At 36.8% G+C, this 25,485-nt stretch overlaps 1 protein-coding gene across 6 annotated transcripts in view; it reads left to right on the forward strand.

Moving 5' to 3' along the window:
- The window catches only part of RASGRP3 (RAS guanyl releasing protein 3), a 123,070-nt gene that overhangs the window by 58,023 nt on the left and 39,562 nt on the right, over window positions 1-25,485 (forward strand). For all 6 annotated transcript variants that reach the window (XM_043988132.1, XM_043988129.1, XM_043988134.1 and 3 more), the window contains 4 exons: window positions 450-623; window positions 1,051-1,167; window positions 3,273-3,548; window positions 24,605-24,682. In XM_043988132.1, the coding sequence (XP_043844067.1) occupies window positions 450-623; window positions 1,051-1,167; window positions 3,273-3,548; window positions 24,605-24,682 (645 nt within the window). The remainder of the gene's footprint in view (window positions 1-449; window positions 624-1,050; window positions 1,168-3,272; window positions 3,549-24,604; window positions 24,683-25,485) is intronic.

Genomic DNA, 25,485 nt, shown 5'->3' on the forward strand with positions numbered 1-25,485 from the left:
GAAGGTGCACACATTGAACATCTGAAAGTATTCCTGATTTGTAGTGTTTGCTTTAAAGTAGCCCTAGTTCTGCTTGCTTTCATTTCTTTGTCTTTCCTAACTGAGAATTTTTAAATTTTTGGTCAGCTGCCCTTACCTTGAAAAGATATTAATTTCCTTTTCCTTGGTATAGGCCTTTGTCTGTTAGATGTGAGAGTCTCGCTGTTCTTTATGTGGCCCTTTATGTAAATATAAAATGGAGGAATTGTGCATATTAAGGAAAAAAATTTCAAAATTGTAAGGTGTTGTGGAAGGTAAGAAAGATAATATAGATGATGGATGGGCAGATGATAGATAAATGATAGATCAATTAATACATAGATAGGTAGGTAGAACAAAGAAGTCACTTAAATCTTTCTTTGATATTCTGCTCCAGTGAGATTCAGTATTTCTAACTCTTTGTTTACTAGTTCACAGATTATCAAAGCTATGTAATTCATGGCTGCCTGGAGAATAACCCTACCCTGGAAAGATCCATTGCTTTATTTAATGGGATCTCTAAATGGGTCCAGTTGATGGTTCTTAGCAAACCAACTCCACAGCAAAGAGCTGAAGTCATCACAAAATTTATAAATGTTGCCCAGGTAAAGACACTTTTTCTCTTTTTCTATGTCTAGTAATTCAGCTTAAGGTAAAAAGATATTCTAAACCAGGAGTAGTACTTAACCTGGGGTACATGAACTTAAAAAAAACTATATTTTAATATAATTTTATGGATTTTATTTTAATCATTTAAAAAATTAGTCTGAGAAGGGTTGATAAACTTCACCCAATTACCAAAGGGGTCCAAGGCACAAAAAGTTAAGAACTCCTGTTCCAGTCATTGTTTTTTTCAGAGCGTTTTCTACTGAGAAAGACTAGTGAACAAATTTTAGATTCTCATTATAGACATGCTGAATAATGGGTTTGCCTAATGGATTTCTCATGATATTAGGAGTTGCTAATTTGTTTAATCTTTCATTCAAATATTAAGCATTTGTCAAGCCCTCCCCTATGACATTTTTCTTTCAGAAACTCCTTCAGCTACAGAATTTTAACACATTGATGGCAGTGGTGGGAGGATTAAGCCACAGCTCTATTTCCCGCCTCAAAGAGACACATTCTCATCTTTCTTCAGAAGTTACAAAGGTACTTGTAGGCTTTACTCAAATTTAAAACAAAAGCGCTTGTTTTTTATGTGCACTAGATATATGTTTGTTTGTATGGGGTTAACTGTCTTCTGTAGATGTGGACTGTACAAAAATTGGGTCAAATCATCATTGTTCTGTGAAAATAATATTAATAAAAAGGAAAATTAAGTATTCTAAGAATGAGCTAACCTTCCCTGTGAACATCTCCTATTCATAGTGCAATGGAGGATGAACATTCTCACACCACCTGACTGGAATAGTATAAGACAGAAATAGAGTCCTTATGATAATTTTAATGTAGCGTCCCAGCACAATATGACTCCTTTCATTTAAGCATTGTCAAAGTTTCCTGCTCATTCTATTTCTCCAAAGTCAAAATTTATCATCCATTTTTTTTTCTTTCCTGGAAAGTCCTCTTTCATTTTCTGCTAAGATGAATAATACTGATCTGGAGGAAATTCTCATTGTATACTATTACTGTATCTTAGTACATTTAACTGACTAACAGATTCATTATAAACTTTTGCTTTCCTCTACCTAGCTAAAATACATTCTTGTTTAAAAATTATTTTTATTTATTTCATTAAACATTTCTTGAATACATGTAAAAGTATTTTGAACGGTCCAAATTCTCTCCCTTCTGCCCCTTTCCCCTCCTTGAGGAGGCACACAATTTGATTTTGATCATGCATGTGAGGTCATGCCAAACATATTTCCACATTTTACATGTTGCAAAAGTAAACACAGACAAAAGAAAACAATAAAAATATAAGTTTAAAAAGTATGTTTTGTTCTGAATTCAGAGCTCATCATTTTTTTTTCTCTCTGGAGGTGGATAGCATTTTTCATCATGGTTCTTTGGAGTTGTCTTGGATACTTGTATTGATCAGAGTAACTAAATCTTCCTTACTATATTGCTACTATTGTGTACTATGTTCTCCTAGTTCTGCTCACTTCACTTTGCATGAATTCATTTAAGTCTTCCCAGGTTTTTCCTAAAATCATCCTGCTCATTGTTTCTTATAGCATTCCATCACAATTATACACCACAACTTGTTCAGCCATTCCCAAATTGATGGAAATCCCCATAAAATCTAATTCCTTGCCACCACAAAAAGAGCTGCCACAAATAAATAAATTATACAGATAAAATATAATCAATATAAGTTCTATATGCAATATAACATGATACATAATATTATTACATATTATTATGTATTATGTGTATATATCTATATTATGTAGGTTTATGTATATGTGTGTGTATATATAACAAACAGGTCCTTTTCCCTGTGATCTCTGAGATACAGCTCTAGTAGTGGTATTGGTGGGTCAAGTAATATTCACAGTGTTATAGTCCTTTGGCCATGGTTCCAAATTGTTCTCCAGAATGGTTAGACTACTTTGCAATTCCACCAATAGTGTATTAATGTCCCACTTCTAAAATGCATTCTTAACTCATCACTAAACAAGATGATCTAGGTATTATGGGAAGCCCAAAGAAAAGAAAGGTCCCCATCCTCAACAAACTTACAACTAGGTTGAAGAGAGTAGAAATTATATATGTAAAAAACTAAAGGGTAATTCCCAAACTTGTCCTTTGTTATATTTTTCCCCAGACTCATAAGGACAAATATTTTCCTATTGAGAAAAAAGAGATTGTAAGTAAGGATTGTTTCATTCTTTTAATTTTTATTCTCAATACTTAGCATAGTGTTTGGCAGATAGTAGCCTCTTAGAAGAAATGCTTGCTGACTGACTGACTGACTGAAAAGATTTTCCAGAAGTGTCATTTCATTAATTTAAGTTGTACTTCTACAGATAAATCATAATGCCAGGAGTCACAGGAGCCAGTCTTCTGCTCTCATATTTCACATCCAATTCCAGTGTCCTCGAAGTCACTGTCCCATTGGTTTTATGACCCATTTTCTCAGTCATTTGCTTCTGGGTGAACTCAGAAATCACTAACTCAGCCTTGACTACTTCTATGGAAGGCTTTAGAACTCCTTGGCTAAACATGCCATCACATCTCCAGTGACACAACCTGGGAGGACATAGGAGAAAATACTATTTGGAGGCTTTAATTCTGTAATCTGTTTGCAGGACTGGAATGAAATGACAGAACTGGTCTCCTCCAGTGGCAATTACTGCCGTTACCGCAAAGCTTTTGCTGACTGTGAAGGCTTCAAAATCCCCATCCTGGGAGTTCACTTGAAAGACTTGATTGCCGTTCATGTCATTTTTCCAGACTGGACTGATGATCATAAAGTCAATATTGTAAAGATGCACCAGCTCTCGGTGACCTTGAGTGAACTGGTCTCCCTCCAGAGCGCCTCACACCACTTGGAACCTAACATGGATTTAATCAACCTCCTAACAGTGAGTATATATAAGTAGTGTGTAAATATATACATATATGTAAAATGTATATTATAAATAATGCATATATAATGCAAATGCATATTCATTTACTTGGAAATTATTATACAATATGATTATAGTAATCATTATGTACATTACTGTATAAAAATAGAAAACAAAAAGGATAGGATAAAGATGAAATATATTTAATAATAGATATATATATTTATGATATAAATTGTTTTTGTTCTTACTAAAATATTAATATTAAATTAGTAATTCATTATTAATTAAATAAAGTGAGAATAATATGGGTGAATATGCATCATTATTTTAAAAAATCTTGGCTTAACATTTTGTGATTCTGGTATTCTAAGGTCCAATTCTAAGTCTGGTTTATTTGATACTTGGTTTTAAAAGTTGTTATAGCTGCAAAATGATATCTTAAAAAGACATATAGATTCAAACAGAAGAAGGAAATTAGCTGGGCTTATTAGTAATGATGAAGCAGCTGGCTGGCTCAATGGATAGAGGACAGGGCCTGGAATCAGGAAGACCTGACTTAATATTTGACTTGAGATACTAGCTATGTGACCCTGGGCAAGTCATTTAACCTCTATTAGTCTTAATCCACTTGAGGGGGAAATGGTAAACACTTCCAATATTTGCCAAGAAAATCCCATATGAGGTCATATGGTTAGTCATGACTGAACAAAAATGAATAATGATACTTTTTTTCAATCCTATACAACAATTATGGTGTTTTAAGAAATTGGCTAATAAATAGTCATCTTCTCTGATGTTGGTTCTTCTTGAAAATTAATCAGGAAGGGGATAGCTAGGTGGCTCAGTGGATAAAGCACTGGCCCTGGATTCAGGAGTACATGAGTTCAAATCCGGCCTCAGACACTTGACATTTACTAGCTGTGTGACCCTGGGCAAGTCACTTAACCCCCACTGCCCTGCAAAAAAAAAATCAGAAGGGATCAGAAGTTATGTTTTTAACAAAGATTCAAAACCACTGAAACTTTTCATTTAGAAGATTTCTAAGCAAATTGGATAATTTGGTGCCCATTTAGAAGATTTCTAAGCAAGTTGGATAATTTGGTTCCCAAATTTTTCAAGTGTGTAGATATGAGTGTTTATAGTTCACATGCTTCCACTGGTTTGTTGTTGTTGTTGTTTTTAGCAAACCAGAGAGTATAAGTATCCTGGAGGAAAGGATGCTCAACATTGTCAAATGCTAAAATGAGGTCAAGGATGAGGGCTAAGAAAAAGCCATCAGATTCGACTAATAAGGAATCATTGATAAATTTGAAAAGCTCCGTGAGGAACTAAGAATAAAGAAGATGTTGAGAATCTGAGAGACTAGAAGTATAGTGATACACTATACCAATCAAGGAAAGTCAAAAGGGGAGTGACTTGGTAGGAGGCAGAGAGGAAAATGTAATATTAGATCTGTATTGCAGATTTCAACCAGTGCCACAGAGACACTTGCCACAGATGTAAAATGATCCTGGGGCTCTGGTGTGGGTAAAATGTGGGGGATGGGTTACCAATGGTACACTCACAGTTGGTACTGGTGCCTGAATCATGGTTTACTGTGATGAGGAAACTGAGACAGAAGTTAAGTGACTTGCCCAGGATTACAAAGCCACTTAGTATATGAGGATGAATTTGAACCCAGGTCTTCCTAACTCCAGGTTTAGTGCTCCAGCCATTGTACTATGTAGCTAGGAATAGAAGGCAGAGAAAGATAGGAACTGGGGAGCTCTAGGTTTGTTTACTCTCTTTCCCTCTCTCTCTTTCCCTCTCTCTCTCTCTCTCTCTCTCTCTCTCTCTCTCTCTCTCTCTCTCTCTCTGTATGTGTTTGTGTAATATGTGGTAAATGCTCTGTTCCTTCATTGCTGACTTTTTTCTCTCCCTGCTATTGACTTGAATTCTTAGCCAATCCTAGGTGTTCTGTATGACTTGAGGCCATATGAATCAACTATGTGAGTTGATTCATTGCAGGCAAGCCACACTCATGGCAAAGGGAATGCTGAAGAAAGTCATGGTGACTAAGAGACCCAATGGGAAATTAAAACAGTTTTATCTTCTTTGCCAAAATGATGTAAATAAATTTCCTTGGGCTGTTGAGTTCAAATTTTAAAATGTATGGCTCCTAGACATTTGTTCAAAGTATTTCCAGACCATATATTTGTCTACCAGGGGACTACTAAAAATAGTATCATATATTATCTGGGATTCTGGGAGAGGCAAACAGCTCAGAGTCCAGTTGAGATAGAGGGATGGTCAGGTCACTGGTACTCTGTCACGATTATCAGGATTCAAGGTGAAAGAAGTACCATCTACCTCCACCCAGCCATAAGATGTCAATTCTAGAGACAAAGTCCTGCCCTGCCCATGTGAGTTCTGTCATTGCCTGGCTTACTTTCATAACTAGATTATAAGGTCATTGAGAACAAGGACTGACTTATTCATCTTTTCACATCTCCATGCATCCAAGCACATAGCAGGAACTATAACTTCATAGAAATTTAATCTTTTTTAATTGAATTGATTGGATGTGGTGTCATTGGGGATAGAAAATCAATTCTATCCCTCTGCACACCCAGGAAGGTTACAGGTATTATAGAAGTCCCAAATTTATCTTGGGGATGGAGTACGTAAAAGGTCCCCAGAAAAGTATTGGGGTTTTTTGGAGAGAAACATTACAGGTGAGGAAGAACAGTCTTTTCCTAGAATTAATTGCCAGGTAAAAATGTCAAAACTGGAAGTTCTCAGAGAGGTAGCATGGCATGACAGACAGAGTGATGAACTTGGAGGCAGGAAGATATGAGTTCAAATCCTACCCCTGACATTTACTTACTGTGTGAAGATGAACAAGTCACATAATTTCTCTGAACCCTGGTTTCCTCATCTACAAAATGGGGGTAATACTTGTAGTAGCTTCCTTATTGGTCAACAAGCATCTATTATGTACTAACTGTGCAAGTCAAAAATTGTTTTTAATACAAATTCTATATAAATGATTGGACCACTTTAAAGTGATATATAAATGTCAATTATTATGATTGTCATTATTGTCAACATTAACATTCTTGCTGTTCCTGTCTTCCCCAAAATTTATAGGAAAACCATACTCTCAGACAATTCAATTCAACAAAATCCAGATGCTTATTAATATTTTTCATGTCTTTTATTCAAGAAAGAGAGGGGAGGGTTGGCCCTGTGATTTGTTCCTTCTACCAATGCAGATCAGCAAGTTGTCTTTCATTTATAGTTTTAAAGATAGTTGCCTAGGGCAAAGAAAGGTTCAAGTGACAGATAGATTTAAACCTAGGTCTTCCTGACTCTAAGATCATGCAGCCTTTCTGTTCATCCATACTTGATTTGTACTGCCTATAGTTTGTTGTTTCTGTCTTGAGTACTATGTTGCCGATTCTGAAGGTCACTTCTACTTGATAAAGGAGGTAGGGGGAAAAACAGCCAAATTCACCTACCCTTACTTAAAGTAGTGGAGGGAAGGAATACCTATTTGAATTTATACAATCTCAGCCTCTGAGTGGTGGCTTTACATTTCATACATGTTTTTGTGGCATAGTTTCATATCAAGTCAAAAAGACTTGGGTTCTAGTTCCAGCTCTGCTTACCTATGAACTGCTTGATCAGCCTTAGATGCCCTTATTAATAAAACTAGAGGCATTGAACTAGATTGTTTCAAAGATTTTGTCCAGAAATTGTTGCTGGTATCCTTATTTTTATTAATGATGATGGTAGTGGTGGTGGTGGTGGTGATGGACAGTTTGGTGTATGGCTAGAGGACTGAGCCTCACAGTCAGGAAAACCTAATTCAAGATGCATGTATACTGTCTATTTGACCATGGGCAAATGATTCACTCTGTCTATGTACCAGATAACTCTTGGGCAAGTCACTCACTTTTTCCGCATATCAGGCAACTCTTTAAGACTGTAAGTAGCAGGAAAGTTGTAGATTTGCATTTGGTAGAGGGAGTGTTTGTGTTTTTTTGGGGGGGGTGGTAGGCTGGGGTAGGATTTCCGAAACCCAATGAAATCACAGTTATTCAATCACCCTTCCTCCCATAAGAGTATTATTATTTTTTTCCTATGATTTTATATGGGAAACTAAAACAGTGGTCTCCTTATCTTCTCTGCCAAGGTGATGTAAGTAAATTTCCTCAGGCTGCTGGATTCAAGTTTTAAAATTTATGGTTTCAAGACATTCACTCAAATGATTTCCAGACCATATATTTGCTGACTAGAGGATAAGATCCCTAGAGAACAGCCCTGTATGCCAGTTGGGTCCTTAGCATTTCACAGAAACAACCAACCAGTAGAATCTTGTATTTCTCAGAACTTGAAAGCATGAATCGTATTTTACACACAGAGACACTCTAGATTGGAGAGGAAAAAATAACTCAACAAATTGCATACACCTGCAATCAGTAAATCATTTGCACATGTAAATTTGTTTCTATGAATAATTGTCCAGAGCAAGAGACTTGAATCTGGCCCCAAACCCACATACACATGTGATGTCTGCCCACCAACCACAAAGTAATGCTTTGGTTTTTAAAGCATCCAGTTAGAGAAATAAAGACCATAACTTCATATGTCATGGCTTATTCTTATGGATTTCTCATCTAGATTGGAGATAATGCTCTATTAAGACATTCTTTTTGGAATACAAATGCAAGAAATAAATCTGTGATAAATAAGTGTCTGAGCAGTAAGGAAAGTTTGAACTTATTAATTTTATCATTTCTGTAAGATCCAGGACAGGGTAGGCTGATGACCAAAAAAAAATTAGCACTAGTCAGTCTTTTTAGTTGAATTGGTGCATTTGGAAATGTGAGATGCTAAGTGGACCAACAAATGTATGAAAACTCATCAAAAACTGAATCAAAAATCTTTTGTTACCCAGAATGGAATGTGGAAATTTTGAAGTCTGCCAAAAGTCCTTAATTGTTTATAAGTACTGTCCCCTCTATCAAACATTAAATACTGAAAATTTTCTAAAGCAACATAATATGGAAACATCATATTTTGAGATATAAAATGACATACTAGAAAGAGTATTACTTGGATAGGAATTGAGAGCCAGATACTAATTCTGCCTCTAAAGCTATACTAGCTGTATGACCTAGAGAAAGGAATGAGACAATAACTGAGTCACACATTCAGGCCTAGAAGAGACCTAAGGGGACATATACACTAACCCTTTCATTTTATAAATAAGGAAACTAATACCCAGAAAGGTAAACTTTGACTTTGCTCATCTTTTCCAAATCCCTGACTTGACAGATAAGAAAACTGAGGCCTGGAGAAGTTTCAGTGAGTTACCCAAGGCTACATGAGTAATTGGTGACAGAGGCAAGATGTGAGCCCAGGTCCTCTAACTCCAGGGCCAGTGCTTTCTTCAATCATACAGGTCTACTTACCAATCCCCAAACATGTACCGTGCCTTAATTTAAATTACCTTCCCTCTTCTTTCCATTTATATCATTCTTGTACTGCTTCCTATATGTGGGAATTTAGGCAATTAATTTCATCTCTCTGCATCTCAGCTTCCTCTTTGGTATAATTAGGAGAGGTGGCTAGATTGCTCCATGGTTCCTTCTAGCCTGAAATCCATTATTCCTTAACAATAATAAGTTCAGAAGATGAGTGGGCTTGGGGAGAAATATAATGAGTTGTTTTTTGAATATATTGAATTTGATCTATGGAACATCTAGTTCACAATGTCTACTAGGCAGTTCACAACGTGGGGATAGACCTCAAGAGATGCATGAAGGATGGATATATAGATTTGAGAGTCACCTGTTTAGGAATGATAGTTGAACCCATGGGAGTTGTTATATCCATCAAATGAGAGAATATTTATAGAGGGAGAAGAAGTTCAGGACAGATCCTTGTGGTCTACTCACAGTTAGGGGGCATGAGACAGGTAATGAGGCATAAAAAGAGACTGAGAAGGAACAATCAGACAGGTGGAAGGAAAATCAGGAGAGAGAGCCCTATCACAAAAACCCAGAGAGGAGAAAGTATGTAGGGAGAGAGTCATCTACAAAGTCCCATGCTGCAGAGGACAAAAAGGCTGAGAATTGAGAATAGACCCCTAGATTTCTCATTGAAGAGACAATAAGTAACTCTTATTACAGCACTTTCAGAAAAGCCACCAGGTTGAGAACTAGCGTGGATGGTTGAGAGGAAGACAAAGTGCTTTTTTCAAGATTTTGGTTGAGAAATGGAAGAGAGATATAGGGCAATAGCTAGTGGTCAATTTGTTAGAGCATCAATTTTCATATAAACCTGCCCTGAGAATGCAGGTTGGTATAGGTATAAAGCCCTGAACTTTAAGTTAGGAAACTTGAACTCTTATTTCACCTCTGCTATATATCTGTGCATAACATGTATACTGTGATGTTTAAAATATAAATGTGTGGTCGCCTTAAAATAAAAGCTTTAGCACCTGTCTTTGGGCATTAAGCATTTATTAAAGCATACTAGGTATTAGTAAAAAGGAAAACACGTGAAGTTCAGAAAGTTAAAAAAAAGCCTATCTAGCCTAGAGTTCCAGGCTGGTCTGGTTCTTCCTCAAGTCCTCCTCCATGAGCCTGCTTCAACCACAAACTCCTCTGAAACTGAGTGTGGAAGATCTTTATAGGTCTAGAGCAGAGGCAGTCTTTACATATTGCTTCAAGCTGATTGGTAGGTGTCATCCAAATCCATTGGTTCACTGGATTTGAATGTGGTCTTGAGTTGAGTTCAAAGTCCTTAGCTTCTGAGAACAATACCTCCTTAAGGGCCAGCTAGGTATGGTTACAATCTAATTAACTTGAAGTAGGCTAATCAGCAAAGTCAATCACTCTCACTTAATTCAATCAGTTTAGATTAATCTCCAGGTGAGCCTTTGAATATCTGCCAAATCCCATTATTTTCTCACAGCACTCTGGCCTCATTATCATAACTCCAGGCAAGCTACATCTCCCCTCAGGGTTCTAGGGGGCCCTAAGGTGTTGGAGTTTTATCTTTCTTCTACTGCCATAGGTTTGAGACTCATAGGCTATGTCCTCCCCGCCCTTCTTGTTAAGGGGATATGACCAAACCTTGGTTCTGTTTAATGTCAATATTGAGTAGCTTTTACAAAGAGATATTTACTTCAAAGATGAAGCAATAACAAACATATAAACATTTCCCCCAAAACCACAGGGGTTTAATAATCCCTGCCCCTCCCCCCTCCCCATACCATGTTGATGTGGGAAGGGTGTGGATTAGGTTCATAGTTTTGCTCTGTTCCTACATGGAACTGACCCCACCAAATTCATATCCCAAAAGTGCTATCACTGTGAGATGGTTGACTCCTTGGTTCATCTTTCACTGGAACAGGTCCAGAAGGTCACACTTGGCTCTTTGATGCCTACCAATGTTGGGCTAGCAGTAACACCTGGCCTGGCTTTTGACTTCTGATTCCCAATGTTTGATCTCTCAATTAGAGTCACTCTCCTTCCTACACCTCATGTTCTCTCACTGGCACCATAAGCAAAAAAGGCACAGAGCCTTCCCAGACACAGATAAAGTAAAGAGATGTCCAAAGCTCATTTCTGACTTTTTGAAGACATTGATAGTTCTGACTATGCAGTTCATCAAAAAGGTTCCTCCTAATCCCAAGATTAGCCATCCAGAACAAATTATGGAATATCTCTTCATGATGCCTAGAATACTAGCCAAGCTACTTCCCTTTCATATGATGATTCTCTTTTTTAAATAAACATTTTTATTTAAAGTTTTGAGTTCCAAATTCTATACCTCACACCTTTCCTCCCTCCCCTAACACTTCCCTGAGGCAATAGGCAAATTATACATGAACAATTCTGTGAAACATTACCATATCAGTCATTTTGTATAAGACTCGAATTAAAGGAAAAAAAATGAAAGAAAGTGAAAAATAGCATGCTTCAGTCTGTGTTCAATCAATATCAGTTCTTTCTTTGGAGGTAAATAGCATGCTTTGTCATTAGTCCTTTGGACTCCTTAGTCTTGGATCATTGTATTGCTGGTAATAGTTGTCATTCACAGTTCTTCATCAAACAATATAGATGTCACCGTGCACAGCATTCTCCTGGTTCTCTTCAGTGGCTTATATATCCACTTTATAAAAAAAAAATACTCTCAATTACAGTTGTTTTTGGTACAATGTTGTTCATCTGACCCCATGAGGATTTATTAAGCACCTACTATGTGCAAAACACTGTATCATGCTCTATACACAGTCTAGAGTCAAGCACATATTTTTATATAAAACTTAGCACTCCTGTTTCTAAGAACTATTTAGAAAACCTTGCTGCATTGGGAATGGAGGGACTCAACTAAAAGGCTTAAATCTTCAGGCTGAAGTGACATCAGTCAGCTATAAACTTAAAAATAACAACACAAATTTAGACATTCTGAAGAGGAAGTGTGAATTGTTGGGTAAGTAGTTTACTGAACCTGGTCATCAAAAGATCTCCTATTTTATTTCCTATTCCTTTAGATTTACTCTCTTATCCTGAAGTGGCTCTTCTCCTTTCCAAAGTCAATCCTTCTACCTCTGCCCCTGATCCCATCCCTCTGCTTTCCTCCTCTGAGAGCTTGCCTCTTTGATCTCTCTATGGCATTCACTCTCTCTACCAGCTGTTAATCAGTGCTCATCCTTCTTGACCTCAAGGCTTTGACACAAGCAATTACTCCCTTTTCGTAGATACTCTGTCCTTCCTGGGTTGTGTGACACTTTGATATCTTGGTTTTCTCCCACCCTGTCCAAATGCTTTTTTCCCCCAGTCTTCTTGCTATTAGACTTCCTGAAATAAACAAACTTCAAGATCTCACAGACATTGCAATATGCCTTAAGTCAACATTGAATGAAATACAAAACCAAATTTCCAGAGGACTTTCTATTCCAAAGTACATTGAAAAGCAATGTCAGAATAAATAGTCATACATTCCTCTACTTTTCTGTATCATCATTTATTTGGATGTACCCTAGGATTTTTTTTTTTTTTGGATCCTCTTTACTTCTTTTTCAAATACTCTTTCTTTGGTATTTCATCAGCTTTCATGGATTCAACTTCATATCTATGCAGATAAATCCTAAATGCACATATCCAGGTCTCATCTATCTCCTGAGTTATAATCCTGTATCACCAAATACCTGTTAGATAAAGTCCCCTTGGAGGTCCCAAACATATCTCAAATTCTACCTGTTTGGAGAACACAAACCCTTTCACCCTTCCTTTCCAATGAATCCTTTTCCATAATTTCACAATTTCTGTTCAGGGTACCACCACTTCTCCAGACAGTTCAGATTTGAAATTTAGGAGTCTTTCTTGGCCCTTCTCTCTGACTATCCCCTCCTTATTCAATAAATTGCCTAATCTTGTTGATTTTATCCACCCCCCAACATCTGTCAGATTTGTCACCTCCCCTTTATTCACACAGCACCACCCTAATTCACACCCTTATCATTGCTCACATGGATTGTCTGTAATATTCTACTAGTTTTCTTGCCTTCAGTATTTCCCATCCTTAATCAGTTCTTCACAAAGTTGCAAAATTGATATTTCTAAAGGGTGGATCAATGATATCATTCCAGTGTTCAAGCTACTCCAGTGGCTCCCCATTGATTCTGTTGTTGTTGTTTGTCCTTTGTTCTTGAAGAGGACCATGACATCAGGGTGAAGTTATGACATGCAGTGAATTGCATTTAAGTGAGGGAGGGCTGTGCAAGGTCATCAACATCACTTTCTCCTCCACAGCCAGAGCCAGATGGCTGTGGTAAGATATGGTATATGGTAAGATATATATCAGGACAATTAGAGATGGCCCTGGATGTTTAAGGCAATTGGGGTAAATGGGGTAAATGGGGCAATTGGGGTAAAATGACTTGCCCCAAGTCACACAGCTAGTATCTGAGGTGAGATTTGAACTTAGATCCTCCCAATTTAAGGGCCAGGGCTCTATCCACTGTGCAACCTAGCTGCCCCTATTGATTCTGGGATGAAATATAAACTCCTATGTTTTTTTTTTTTGAGGCAATCAGGGTTAAGTGACTTTTCCAGGGTCACACAACTTGTAAGAATCCAGATTTGAACTCAGGTCCTACTGAATCCAGGGCTAGTGCTCTGTCCATTGTGCCACTTAGCTGCCCCTCCTCTATCATTTAAAGCCCTTCATAATTTATTTCTACTCTTTTTCCAGAATGATCTCACATTATTCATTTTTACATATTCTATGTTCTAGCCAAACTGAGCTACTTGCATTTCCATTCACATAATATCCTGTGCTTTCTATCTTTGTATCTTTGCAATCTGTCTCTAATCTGGAAGACTATCGATTCTCATATATGCTTCAGTGAATCCCTTATTTTCTTCTGGGGCTAGCTGAATGAAATACCACCTCCCAATAGTATTCCTGTTTGTTTGTTTATTTTTTCTCCCTAGTTGTTACTGCTTTCTCTTTTTTACCTGAAATGACTGAATCAGGGTGGGGCCCCAGTAAGTAGCTAACTACCTCTTCCTTCCAGGTTCTAGAGGTGGGAGAGTTCTAGTACTATTGTTCACAAGTGTCCATCTGGTATTGTTTCCCATTCAATTGATATCAATTAGTTAGCTAGACTTAATTAACTTTTAGTTGATTATAAACATCCCCTTCACCACCAAAAAAAAATCTTGGACAAATTCTCCCATAAATACATATAGAGTCAAGGGAACGTGAGTTTAGGCTTAGAGAGCAGAAGTGGCAAAACAGCTCCTGGCTGCCTGGTTGGCTTTTTTTTTTATGTCCTAGTCATGAAGTTTTCTAATGGTGTGTGCTGCTCTTTTCTGCTCCCTTGTATAGTACTGCTGCTACCCTTTTCTCCACTCTAAGAGGCCATGGTCCCTTTAAATACTTTTCCTCAGTATGTCCAGTTTGTCATTTCATACCTTTTGGCCACTTGCATCTGGGGTTTTTCCAGTCTCCCTGATGACATGGTAAATTGGGGGAGGAATATGAAACTACCTCTGGGCTTGTTCTTTGTGCCTTTGCATCTTGTCCTCTGGCTATAGGCAAAAGGGTCTGGATCCTTAATGTGATCTCAAAGCCTACCTTTCAAAGCAATAACTGAAAGGATCATGCTCATATATCCTTCCTTCTTTGCTATAAAATGGCTAAAAGTATTTTTTAAAAAATATTTTCAACCAATCCCAATATATTTTGGCATCTAATTTCATCCAATGGCTGGAAGCATGTCACTCTTTGCATCTGGCTTGCACCATTGCTTGATGGACCAATTTAATAACAGGGCTTGGGAATTGCTCATTTCTAGTTTGTACATTTGATTGATTTTGTAAGGCAGATTTTAGGCAGCTAGGTGGTATAGTAGATGGAGGAGTGAGACTAGAGTCAGGAGGACTTGAATTCAAATATAGCCTCAGATACGTGACCCTCAGGGCAAGTCATTTAACCTCTGTCTACCTCAGTTTCCTCAACTGTAAAGTAGGGATAATATCACATACCTTACAGAGTTGTTATAAGGACAACATGAGTCAATATTTGTAAAAGTGCTTAGGCATAGATCCTGGCACATAGTATACATTTGTGTGTGTGTGTGTGTGTGTGTGTGTGAGAGAGAGAGAGAGAGAGAGAGAGAGAGAGAGAGAGAGAGAGAGAGAGAGAGAGGCAGAGAGAGGCAATTGGGGTTAAAGTGACTTGCCTAGGGTCACATAGCTAATAAGTGTTAAGTGTCTGAGGCCGGATTTGAACTCAGGTCCTCCTGACTCCAGGGCCCATGCTCTATCCACTGCACCACCTAGCTGCCCCCCTAGTATATCTTTAATAAAGGACTTGTTACTTTCTTTCTTTTCCCCTTCTGTAACTAAATCAAAGAGGTATTTTTGCCAGAGAAAGGTATGTAGGCATATAGAATCCTATTAATTACATTAATTGAGATTGGATGTATGAATCATATGTATACATACATATATACATATATACATAAATACATAATACACACATATGTATATATATGTGTGTGTGTGTGTGTGTGTGTGTGTGTACACATATAAAACACTGTATAGATTTAGCAGACTATATATTCCTTAAAGGCAGAAACTGTTTTCTTCTATCCCTAGTGCCCAGCACAGTGCAGGTTACATAATGGGTGCTCAACAAATGCTGTTTAATTAAATTAGAAAGTGGGAGAAATAATTCCTAAAAAAAATAGAACAGGGAGAGGGGGAATCTTCTTTTTCCTTCATTTTTGCTAACTAAAAAAATTGGGGCAAATATATTTTTTGATCCCCGATTATTCAAACTAGCTTAAGAACCTCAGACAAAAAGTTTGAGAAAGTACATCCCTATAATCACAGAATCTGACTCAGAAAGCCCCTAAGAAGTCATCAACCCCAATTCACACTGTAAGGGGCTAAAATTCTAGCTAGTCTGTCTAAAATATCTAATGAGTGGTCGCGTAGGTGTTGTAACGATTGGAATGAACATGAACCTTTTCTATATTCCCAATAAAGATGCATTTAGAAAAGACTCCAGACCTTTGGTCAAAGGAAATACATTAATTCCGTTGTACTAACTCCATGTACATTCTATTTTTGCGTAGTTCTAATTACTAGACAATTCCTTTTCAAATCAAAGGTGACTATTTCTCTATGTAACTTTCATCCACTTATCATAATTTCAAGGCTGAACAGTTACAAGTTTATTCTTCCATGACACAGCCTTTCAAATACCTGAAGACAGCTTTTATTCATCCTTTAAGTCTTCCCTTCTGGCTAAATATCCCTAATTCTGTCAAGTGATTCTCATATTACTTAGTCTCCAAAATGTCTACAATCTCTTCTGCACGTGCTCCAGTTTCTCAATATTCTTCTTAAAATGTGGTAGCTGCCATTAAATACAAAATCTCTGATGTTGCTTGACCAGAACAGAACGTGGTGGTTTTGTAGCTTCCCTTACTCTGGATTCTCTGCATCTCTTAGTGCATCCTACATAACTAGCAATGCTACATCATATTGTCTACATATAGTGGGCTTGCACTCCACCATCCTCTCCCAAATTTTTCAAACAAATTATCTTCTGCATACTTGCCACCCCCATCTTATTCAGCTGATTTTCTTTTTGAAAACAAGTGTGGGACTTCATACTTATCCGTATTAAATTTCATCTTATTAGATTTGGTACTTATGTCTAGCTTGTCAAGATCTTTTTGAATCTCCATTCAATTAGCTACCATGTTAACTATAACTCTCAACTTTGTTTCATCATCTGATTTGATAAGCTGCCTTCTATGACTTCAACCATACAATTAGCAAAATGTTTACAAAGCAGAGCCATGGTCAAATACCTGTGACTGTTCACTAGAGATCTACATTCTAGCTGACATTGACCCATTGCACTCTGGATTCACTTATTCAATGTAGTCCAAATCCATCTAACAGTATTATCTAACCCTACATCTCTCCATTTTGTCCAAAAGAATAGTATAAAAGACTTTTTCAAATGATATGCTGAAATATGGGCATACTATATTTGACCCATCAAACTAGTCATCTTTCTCTCTCCCCCAAAGAAATTAAATTAGTTTGACATATCCTGTTAATGATCAGTTCTTCCAATTCTTAGTGGTTACTGCTTCATTCTCTAATATTCATGCATTATATGTTTGACAAAACTTTCTTGAATTTTTGTCAGAAATCCAAGTCAAATGAGCCAGTAGTTTGGTTTCTGCCCTTTGTTCTCTCTTGGAATTACATTCGTCTGCAATTGGGATCTTGGATTTCAGATTTATATATTGAAAATGTTTTGGGAAAGCGGGAGAAGAAAAGCTAAATGTATATGCTTGTACATATAATGTACTTATGTTCCCAAATACAGACTACATAGAGATTGATACTGTTAAGTGCTCAACTATTTTTCCCTTGCAAAGAAGAACCAGATGAAGATGTCTGTAGCCAGAATCACATTTTCATTATAGCCTGGAGTTGTTTTTAAAAAATGTTTCAATTTCGTAGTACAAGAAATATTCTTTCAGTTTTTTTTCATGATATTTTTAGATCTTGCAGTTACTTTTACCATTCTGAGTATATGCAAATAACTGGAAAGTACCTGCATTTTTATAGTCTGGTGGAAAAAAATTCAAAAATTGGTTTACATAGAGTAAGCTTGACTACACAGTTGTTTTTTCTAACTATGTCTATGCAAGATAGTATATCTATATATAGATATACATATATGTGTGTATATATACACTTATACAGACATAGACATACATACATGCATACATACATACATATGTGTATTGTGTATTAGAGCCTGCTCAGGGTTAATATACTCAAATTTGTGTACTGAATAACTCCTCCCAAGTCTAATAAAACTATATAACAAACATAATAGGATTCAAAATAAGTTAACCTGAAGTCAGTATACTTAAAATCTAGACAGCTTGCAGTGGCATCTGTTAACAAAACATTAAGAAAGTAGAAGCAGTCATTTATTTGGAGTAGACCATAGTAGCTAAGAGAATTTTTAGGGAAGAAGTGATATGATAATTGGTAAAAGATAACCTAAACACTGCAAAGAAAAGGGGATTGGTACATAGATAAAAAATAGCTTCTAACTCCTTGAAGATCTTTAGAGTTATGATAGGATTGGGGTCTCTCTGACTTCCTCCATGTAGGATCATGAGATCTGAGAGAGGCTGGGACTTTGGAGATTGTTTTATCCAACTTCCCCCCTATTTTAGTAAGGAGTAACCACAGGTCCATAGAAGAAAAAGTGATTTGCCCAAGATCACACAAGTCATATGTTGCAGAGCTACAATGCTTCATAAGTTTAAATATCTAGGTGAAAATCTAAAGATGCAAGCAAATAATCAGAAATTTAAATGTATAGATATCCAAATAATCACCTGAGTATGTTTTAATTAAAAAATTGTTAGTCAATTAACAAATGCCATTTCTTTGTCTGCTATATACAAGTCATTATGATAGCCACTATGGAGGATATGAAGAAATTTAAATCATGACTGACTTCTGCCCTCCCAAAACTTACAGTCTAACTGGTAGTCTAAACTGATAAACATGAAAATTAATGATTAGAAATTACACTGTATGGCACAGGCTATAAGTGCAGTGGGAGTTTAGAGATGAGGAAACTCAGTTTTCATTAGAATTAGAGAAGATTTATGAGAAAATTGGGATTAGAATTAAGGTGGGATTTGTAGGTGAGGAGGGAGGGCTTTATAAATGGAGGGAATAGCGTGAGGTAAAGGCATGTTTGAGGATGTTTGCATTGGTTGAACATATTATGAATGCTTGTCTGATTTATTTTTAGGGATGTTGCATGTCAACAAAGTTGGGTGTGTCAATCCTGCATGGGCTGTTTCATTAGTTATATCATCTTGGTTAGAACTTCTAGGCAAGGCAAAAATGCACCTATGTACTCAACCTCACTTCATGAGCAGTTTGATAATTTTTGTTTTCAATGGGTTATAAAAGCATGGGTATGAGGGTGATACATGTGGTAAATGGTAAAGAGGACTGCCCAACTGGTGAGGAATGTATGTGTTGAGGAGTAGTGGAAAAGATGATCTGAAAGCCAAATGTCAAGGTTAGGTTTTTCCCCCGTGATATCAAGCCTTCATTTGCCTCTTTGCAATTTCCATGTATCTTCAGGGAAATGCATGATGGGAAGAGAAGATGTGCTGATTGTGTTGCAAGTGTGATAGATGACAGCTAGACAGCCTGTGTTCCACTGGTATCCTCATGATTATGCTTATAATCCACTGAAACCCATAGATCCTTTTCAGAAAAACTTTTGGTTAATAATGTCTCCTCCATTTCATATGCCAAGTAGATTTTTGAACCCAGGTATAAGATTTTATATTTGCCTATGATGAATTTTATCTTGATTTATCTTAGTACTATAGTCTGCCAAGACCTTTATGTATCCCAACTCTGTCACTTTCTGTGTTATAACCCTTTCCCTTTTTTTCGCCATCTGCAAATGTGATAAGTATACCATTTATACCTTTACTCAAGTCACTGATAATAATATTAAAAAGCACAAGGTTTCTGTCTTAGTGAATTGTAGTATATACTTCAATGACAAATTAACTTACATTTTCCCCACCATATAACGTCACCCAAAGGTTCTCTACCATGCTTCTCCACATAAGTATGGATGTATGTATTCCTCATTTGCAATGCTGCCTGTTCCTTATACTGCTTTGTTTTGCTTTTAGTTATATTCACCAAGAGCCATAGTCTAGTCATGCGTTGTGTCCCACCATCCATGTCTCAGTGATACTTGAGAGATCAGGTGTGCCTCTTACATTACAAGTTCTAGTTCCTCTAGCTTATTGCCCAAATTCTGAGCAAATAGATATTTGAAGTCATTGGCTTTATGCTTGGCTTCCTTCTTATTGTTTCCTGTGACCTTACTTCTCAGATCCTCCACTATTGTAGGATACTGCTATTTTTTTTAATGGAAACTATTCTCAAAGGTGTTTAGCTTAGTAGTTATACATGGGCACCCCCCCATCCTTTTTAGTTTAAGCTCTTTTTAATTAGATGTACAAAGATAGGGACAGAGACTAGATAGAGATTGTACTTGTGCCTTCATTAATATGGAGATGGAGGTGAAATAGCACATTCGCAATAGCTTATGATCTTAGGTAGTTGCCTAGGGCATTGATGAGTTAAGGAAATTGTTCAATCAACCATTATTTGTCAAAGTTAGGTCTTCAAATTATGTCTTTTTAGCTTTGAAGTTGGCTCTCTATTATTACCATTTCCCAATGCCTTTCAGATGTGCAAGACAGTAGATAGATACCAGAATACTAGATTTCTTTGTTAGGTGCACTCCAACGCCAGGTGTCTATATTTCTATTTTTGAGGGTATGGTTCACAAATCCAAATCCTGTTATCATACACCACCTTTTTAGCCATCTATATCCTTACCCTTCAAATCAATTTTTTGTCTTCTGCATCTCTGCATTTAATGGTCAGAAGTTAAAAAAAACACCAACAACCAGTGCTTCTGTGGTCTTCTATTTCTTGTCCAATACTCTCTAGCTTCTCTCTTGAAATATGATTTGTGTTCACATAGATAACCAAAAGTGAATGCTTCTTATTTTTTGACAAATCTTGGAAGGTTCTTTGATATCTCTTAGATAGATTCCATGAGTTTGGGGGGAGAGAACCCTCTATTGCTTCTATCAGATCCATAGAGAGATGACCCAGTACCCCTAAGCAGGAATTCATCAAGCTGTACTACTCTACTCTTCCTCTGACCTTAACTGGATGGTCTCTGATAATAACCTGAGAGCTTCTATGGAACTAATTTATCATTCCTTGAAGGATAAGTAGCTGCCTCTTCCTCAGAGCATCCATATTTCTTTTCCTCAGGAACACCTTCAAATTTCTTTCAGGTCCAAGTGTATCATGGTATACAGATTGCAACTTTTCTGAGGGTTTTGTCTCTGATTGAGTTGCTCTAGTTAATTCAGTCAGTTGCCATAGACCTTCCTTTCTGTCACATGTCAGTAGGCAGGCCTTCTACATATCTTATTGTTCAGTCATTTCAGTCATGTCCAACTATTCATGACCATATTTAGGGTTTTCTTGGCAAAGATACTGGAGTGGTTTACCACTTCCTTCTCCAGGTCATTTTATAGATGAGGAAACTGAAGCAAACAGGGTTAGGTGACTTGCATGGGGTCACACAACTAGTAAGTGTCTCAAGCCAGATTTTAACTCAGGCAGATGAATCTTCCTGACTCCAAGCCCAGCACACTATGTACTGCCTCACCTCATTGCCCCCATATTCCTTTGTACAATATATCCATGCTACCAGTCAACACCAGTTGATGAACAACTGGCACCAGGATAAGATATAGTAAGTTTTAGAACTCTGGGAACAGCAGTGACCTCCAGACCACTATCTCTTTTAACCTGGTCACAAAAACCATCATCCAGGGGAACAACTTTTATAGAGAAGGGGTGCTATTATTCCTGCCAACAGCTCTGCTTAAAGCCCACTCCAAAACCATTTCACAAGAAAGCGACCCTTATGAAGAAGGGGCCCACCGTTCCCACGACTGCCAACATCAGCTGCCAATTAACTGCTGGATCAGGCAAGCTAGCCTAGATGAAATATCAAGGGAGAGAGAGGAGGTGGTATTTACCAGGAGTGGAGGAGATCAAATTTTCACCACCACTTTCCTTCAGACATTGGTGGAAATAGCTCAGGAGCCTACCACACAAAATTACCTGAGGCCACTGGCCCTAGCAGTCATCATCTAGGGAAGTATCTTTTCTGGAGATGTGACCTTAGTAACCTGCCTCTGCATATGTCGTTGCCTCTGTCTCCTCAGCCATAGCTACTTAAGATTCAGAAAAGTTTTCATCACTAAAATCCTTGGCATTATCAAATGACTCAATATCAGAAACAGATATGATTTTATCAATCATTAGCTAAATTAGTAATTAACCATTAGATTGTAAGCTCCTTGAGCTAAGGGCTGTCTTTTATTTGTATCCCCAATGCTTATTAGGAGGTGCTTAATAAATTCTTATTTAATTATAGAAATAACACTAAAGAAAATTCGTTACCACCACATCCTAAGGACCACAAGGTTTTTCCTTTGAACTTGTAGCTAGAAGCACTTGATAAATACGTTTTTATTCATTCATTCATCCATCCATCCATTCATTCTTTCATCTATTCTTCTATTCACTCCTAAACCCATACTCAGAGCCTTTCCGTCTTGATAGAACTTGCCAGAACTTGGGCATTTTCTCCATGGTCTTTGACTTAAGGGTCACCTCTATGATGAAACGTTAGAATAAGACTTTAGAGAAAGAACAGAATAATTACATATGGAAATTGTTCTAGCTGAATTTGAATAATAGATCTATTGCAATTTTAAAAAGTGTGGACCCTTTCTGAAGTTAAAGGACAATTTTTTTCCAATGCCTCAAAAATGTTGACCTAAATGGATAGTTTTTAGAGTGTGGTTTATGGAGGCCTGCAAGACTTTTTAAAGGGGTCCACAACATCACAATTATTCTAATAACAATAATACTAAGATAATATTTGGATATTCTTCCCCTTTCTAACTACCTATCTCTGTAAGGCCAGATTGTCTTTATGTGCTTCAACTAAAATAATATATTGCAATAGACTGAAGGATATGAGAACCAGATATGAAAATCCAGCTGTCTTCTGTTAAGCTAGACATTAAAGAGATTACAAAAAAATATTTTTCATTAAAATATGACATTTATATCAACATAAATAGGTTTGTGATTGTTATTTAAAATGATTAACACATAAAAATGAAAAAAATATTAGTTTTAATTTCTGATACAGTAAATATCAATAGATACAATGCCCATAAACAAAAATTCTCAGGGGCCCTAAATAATTTTTAAGAATATGAGGGCAGTGGGGTGGCTAGGTGGTGCAGTAGATAAAGCACCGGCCCTGGATTCAGGAATACCTGAGTTCAAATCCAGCCTCAGACACTTGACACTTACTAGCTGTGTGACCCTGGGCAAGTCACTTAACCCCCATTGCCCCCCCCCCACAAAAAGAATATGGGGGCAGTTAGGTGGTACAGTGGATAAAGCACCGGCCCTGGACTCAGGAGGACCTGAGTTCAAATTTGACCTCAAATACTTACTAGCTGTGTGACCCTGGGCAAATCACTTAACCCTCATTGCCCCACAAAATATATGTGTGTGTGTGTGTGTGTGTGTGTGAATACAGGGTTTATCAGACCAAAAAGTTTGAGAACTGCTGGACTACTTTTGGGAAGACCCCCTTTCTTTCCTTCTCTCCATGATCAAATGCCCAGAAAAAGGCATCATATCTCTTTGTGGCACTTCTCCAGCACCAAGTCATTATTCCTTACTCTGAACCCCTTGTAATGGAACCACTCATTTGGCATTTAGCATCCTTCTGAAACTTTCTAGTTATGTGAACAGAGATAAATCTTTTTATTGTTCCTGGTCTCAGTTTCCTTATTCGGAAAATAAGAATAATAGCTTCTACTTATTTAACTGAAAGCCTTACTGTGAAGATAAAATGAAATTCTTTGCAAACCTTACCATGCTATATAAATGACAGTTATTATTGATATGGTGAGGCAATATAGCATAATAGATAGTGAGCTGTCCTCAAAGCCAGGAAAATCTAATTTCAATCCTTTCTTTCACATAATGGTTGTGTGACCCTGGGTGAGTTAGTTAACTTCTGTTCAACTCGGTTTCCTTATCTATGAAAGTGATAATGCTAATAGCGGCTACCTCCCAGGTTTGCTGTGAGAATTAAATGAGAAAATTTTTGTAAAGTAATTTTCAAACCATAAAAGTTTACATAAATGCTAGCTATTATTACCACATCCCTGATTATTACTATTATTATTGTGATTTATTACTTATGTACATGAAATCTCCCAACCTAGAATGTAAACCCTCATAGGCAATAACTGTCTTATTATCTTTGTAATAATATGTAGCATTTAAATAGCACTTTAAGATTTTCAAAGTACTTGATGTATCATTTTAACTTGATTTGTATCCTCAATTCCTGGTAAAGGGAACAGTTAGGAATTCAGGAAATATTTATTGTTGTTACTGATGATGAGAAGAAGAATGATGATACCAATCCCCTGATCAACTTTTATATTTATGAACTTTTATCTTTTTAACTTGTAGAATAAATAAATTGTATTTGAATATTGACTCAGATACCTATATTAAAAAACCCCCGGGGCGGCTAGGTGGCGCAGTGGATAAAGCACCGGCTTTGGAGTCAGGAGTACCTGAGTTCAAATCCGGCCTCAGACACTTAACACTTACTAGCTGTGTGACCTTGGGCAAGTCACTTAACCCCAATTGCCTCACTAAAAAAAAAACCCAACCTTGGTCATGTAAGAAAAATGTATACTCATCCTTTAGTACTATTAAAATTATAGCCTAACAATAATTGTTTTTTTCTTCTTTATTTTGTAGCTTTCTCTCGACCTCTATCACACAGAAGATGATATTTACAAACTCTCATTGGTGCTGGAACCCAGGAATTCTAAATCGGTAGGGATGTTTTTTAAAAGTAGAGAATAGAGTGAAATAGTGTTGTTTGCTTGGTGTTGTTGGCCATTAAAATGGTGATTTAAGATCTTAAAATCTAAGAATTTGATATTTCCCAAATAAATATTACCTCCAATTTACTTTTTGGAAAACATAAGCACAAACACCCTAAAGACTAAGTTCTTTATTATTCTGCTTTATACAGTGCAAATATTTGGATGCCTTTTATTATTAGAGAAGATCCTAGATTTTTTTTTACTCCAAATACTTGGACACTTGGTTCCTAATTATGTTAATTACTGTCTTTGTATTAGTAACAGTAATTTGAACAGGTCATTCATCTCTCTTGTCTTTCATTTCTTTCTCTGTAAAATGTACATGTTGCTGGTTGCAGCTGGGGGATAGAAATAGATATCTGAGGTACTTTATGGCTCTAAATCTTGTGAAACCATATGAATGAGATGCCAAAAAAAAAGATTAAAAACTATAATTCCTTAGTATTTAACTTACTAATTGTTCATTAAAATAGGTAACATGTCCTCAGGGGATAATACATTTCTTTCAAATAACAGGGGATTTTCAACTTCTCAAAATAAAACTAGACTGTTTTCCTTTTTAATGAATACTGATTACATTTCCCAAATTTCTCTAATAGTGACTGTCTCAGCTCAACAATCTGAATAGGGCATAGATAGTTCCTCCTTAATTTGCTTCACTGAATTTTGAATGTTTATGAATAAATAATATATAATACAATTAAGTATATCACAACACAAAATGGCCATTAGTGGTTTTAACAATTAATA

This window comes from Dromiciops gliroides, chromosome 2 (genome assembly GCF_019393635.1).
Source record: "Dromiciops gliroides isolate mDroGli1 chromosome 2, mDroGli1.pri, whole genome shotgun sequence".
In the NCBI taxonomy this organism is placed as follows: domain Eukaryota; kingdom Metazoa; phylum Chordata; class Mammalia; order Microbiotheria; family Microbiotheriidae; genus Dromiciops; species Dromiciops gliroides.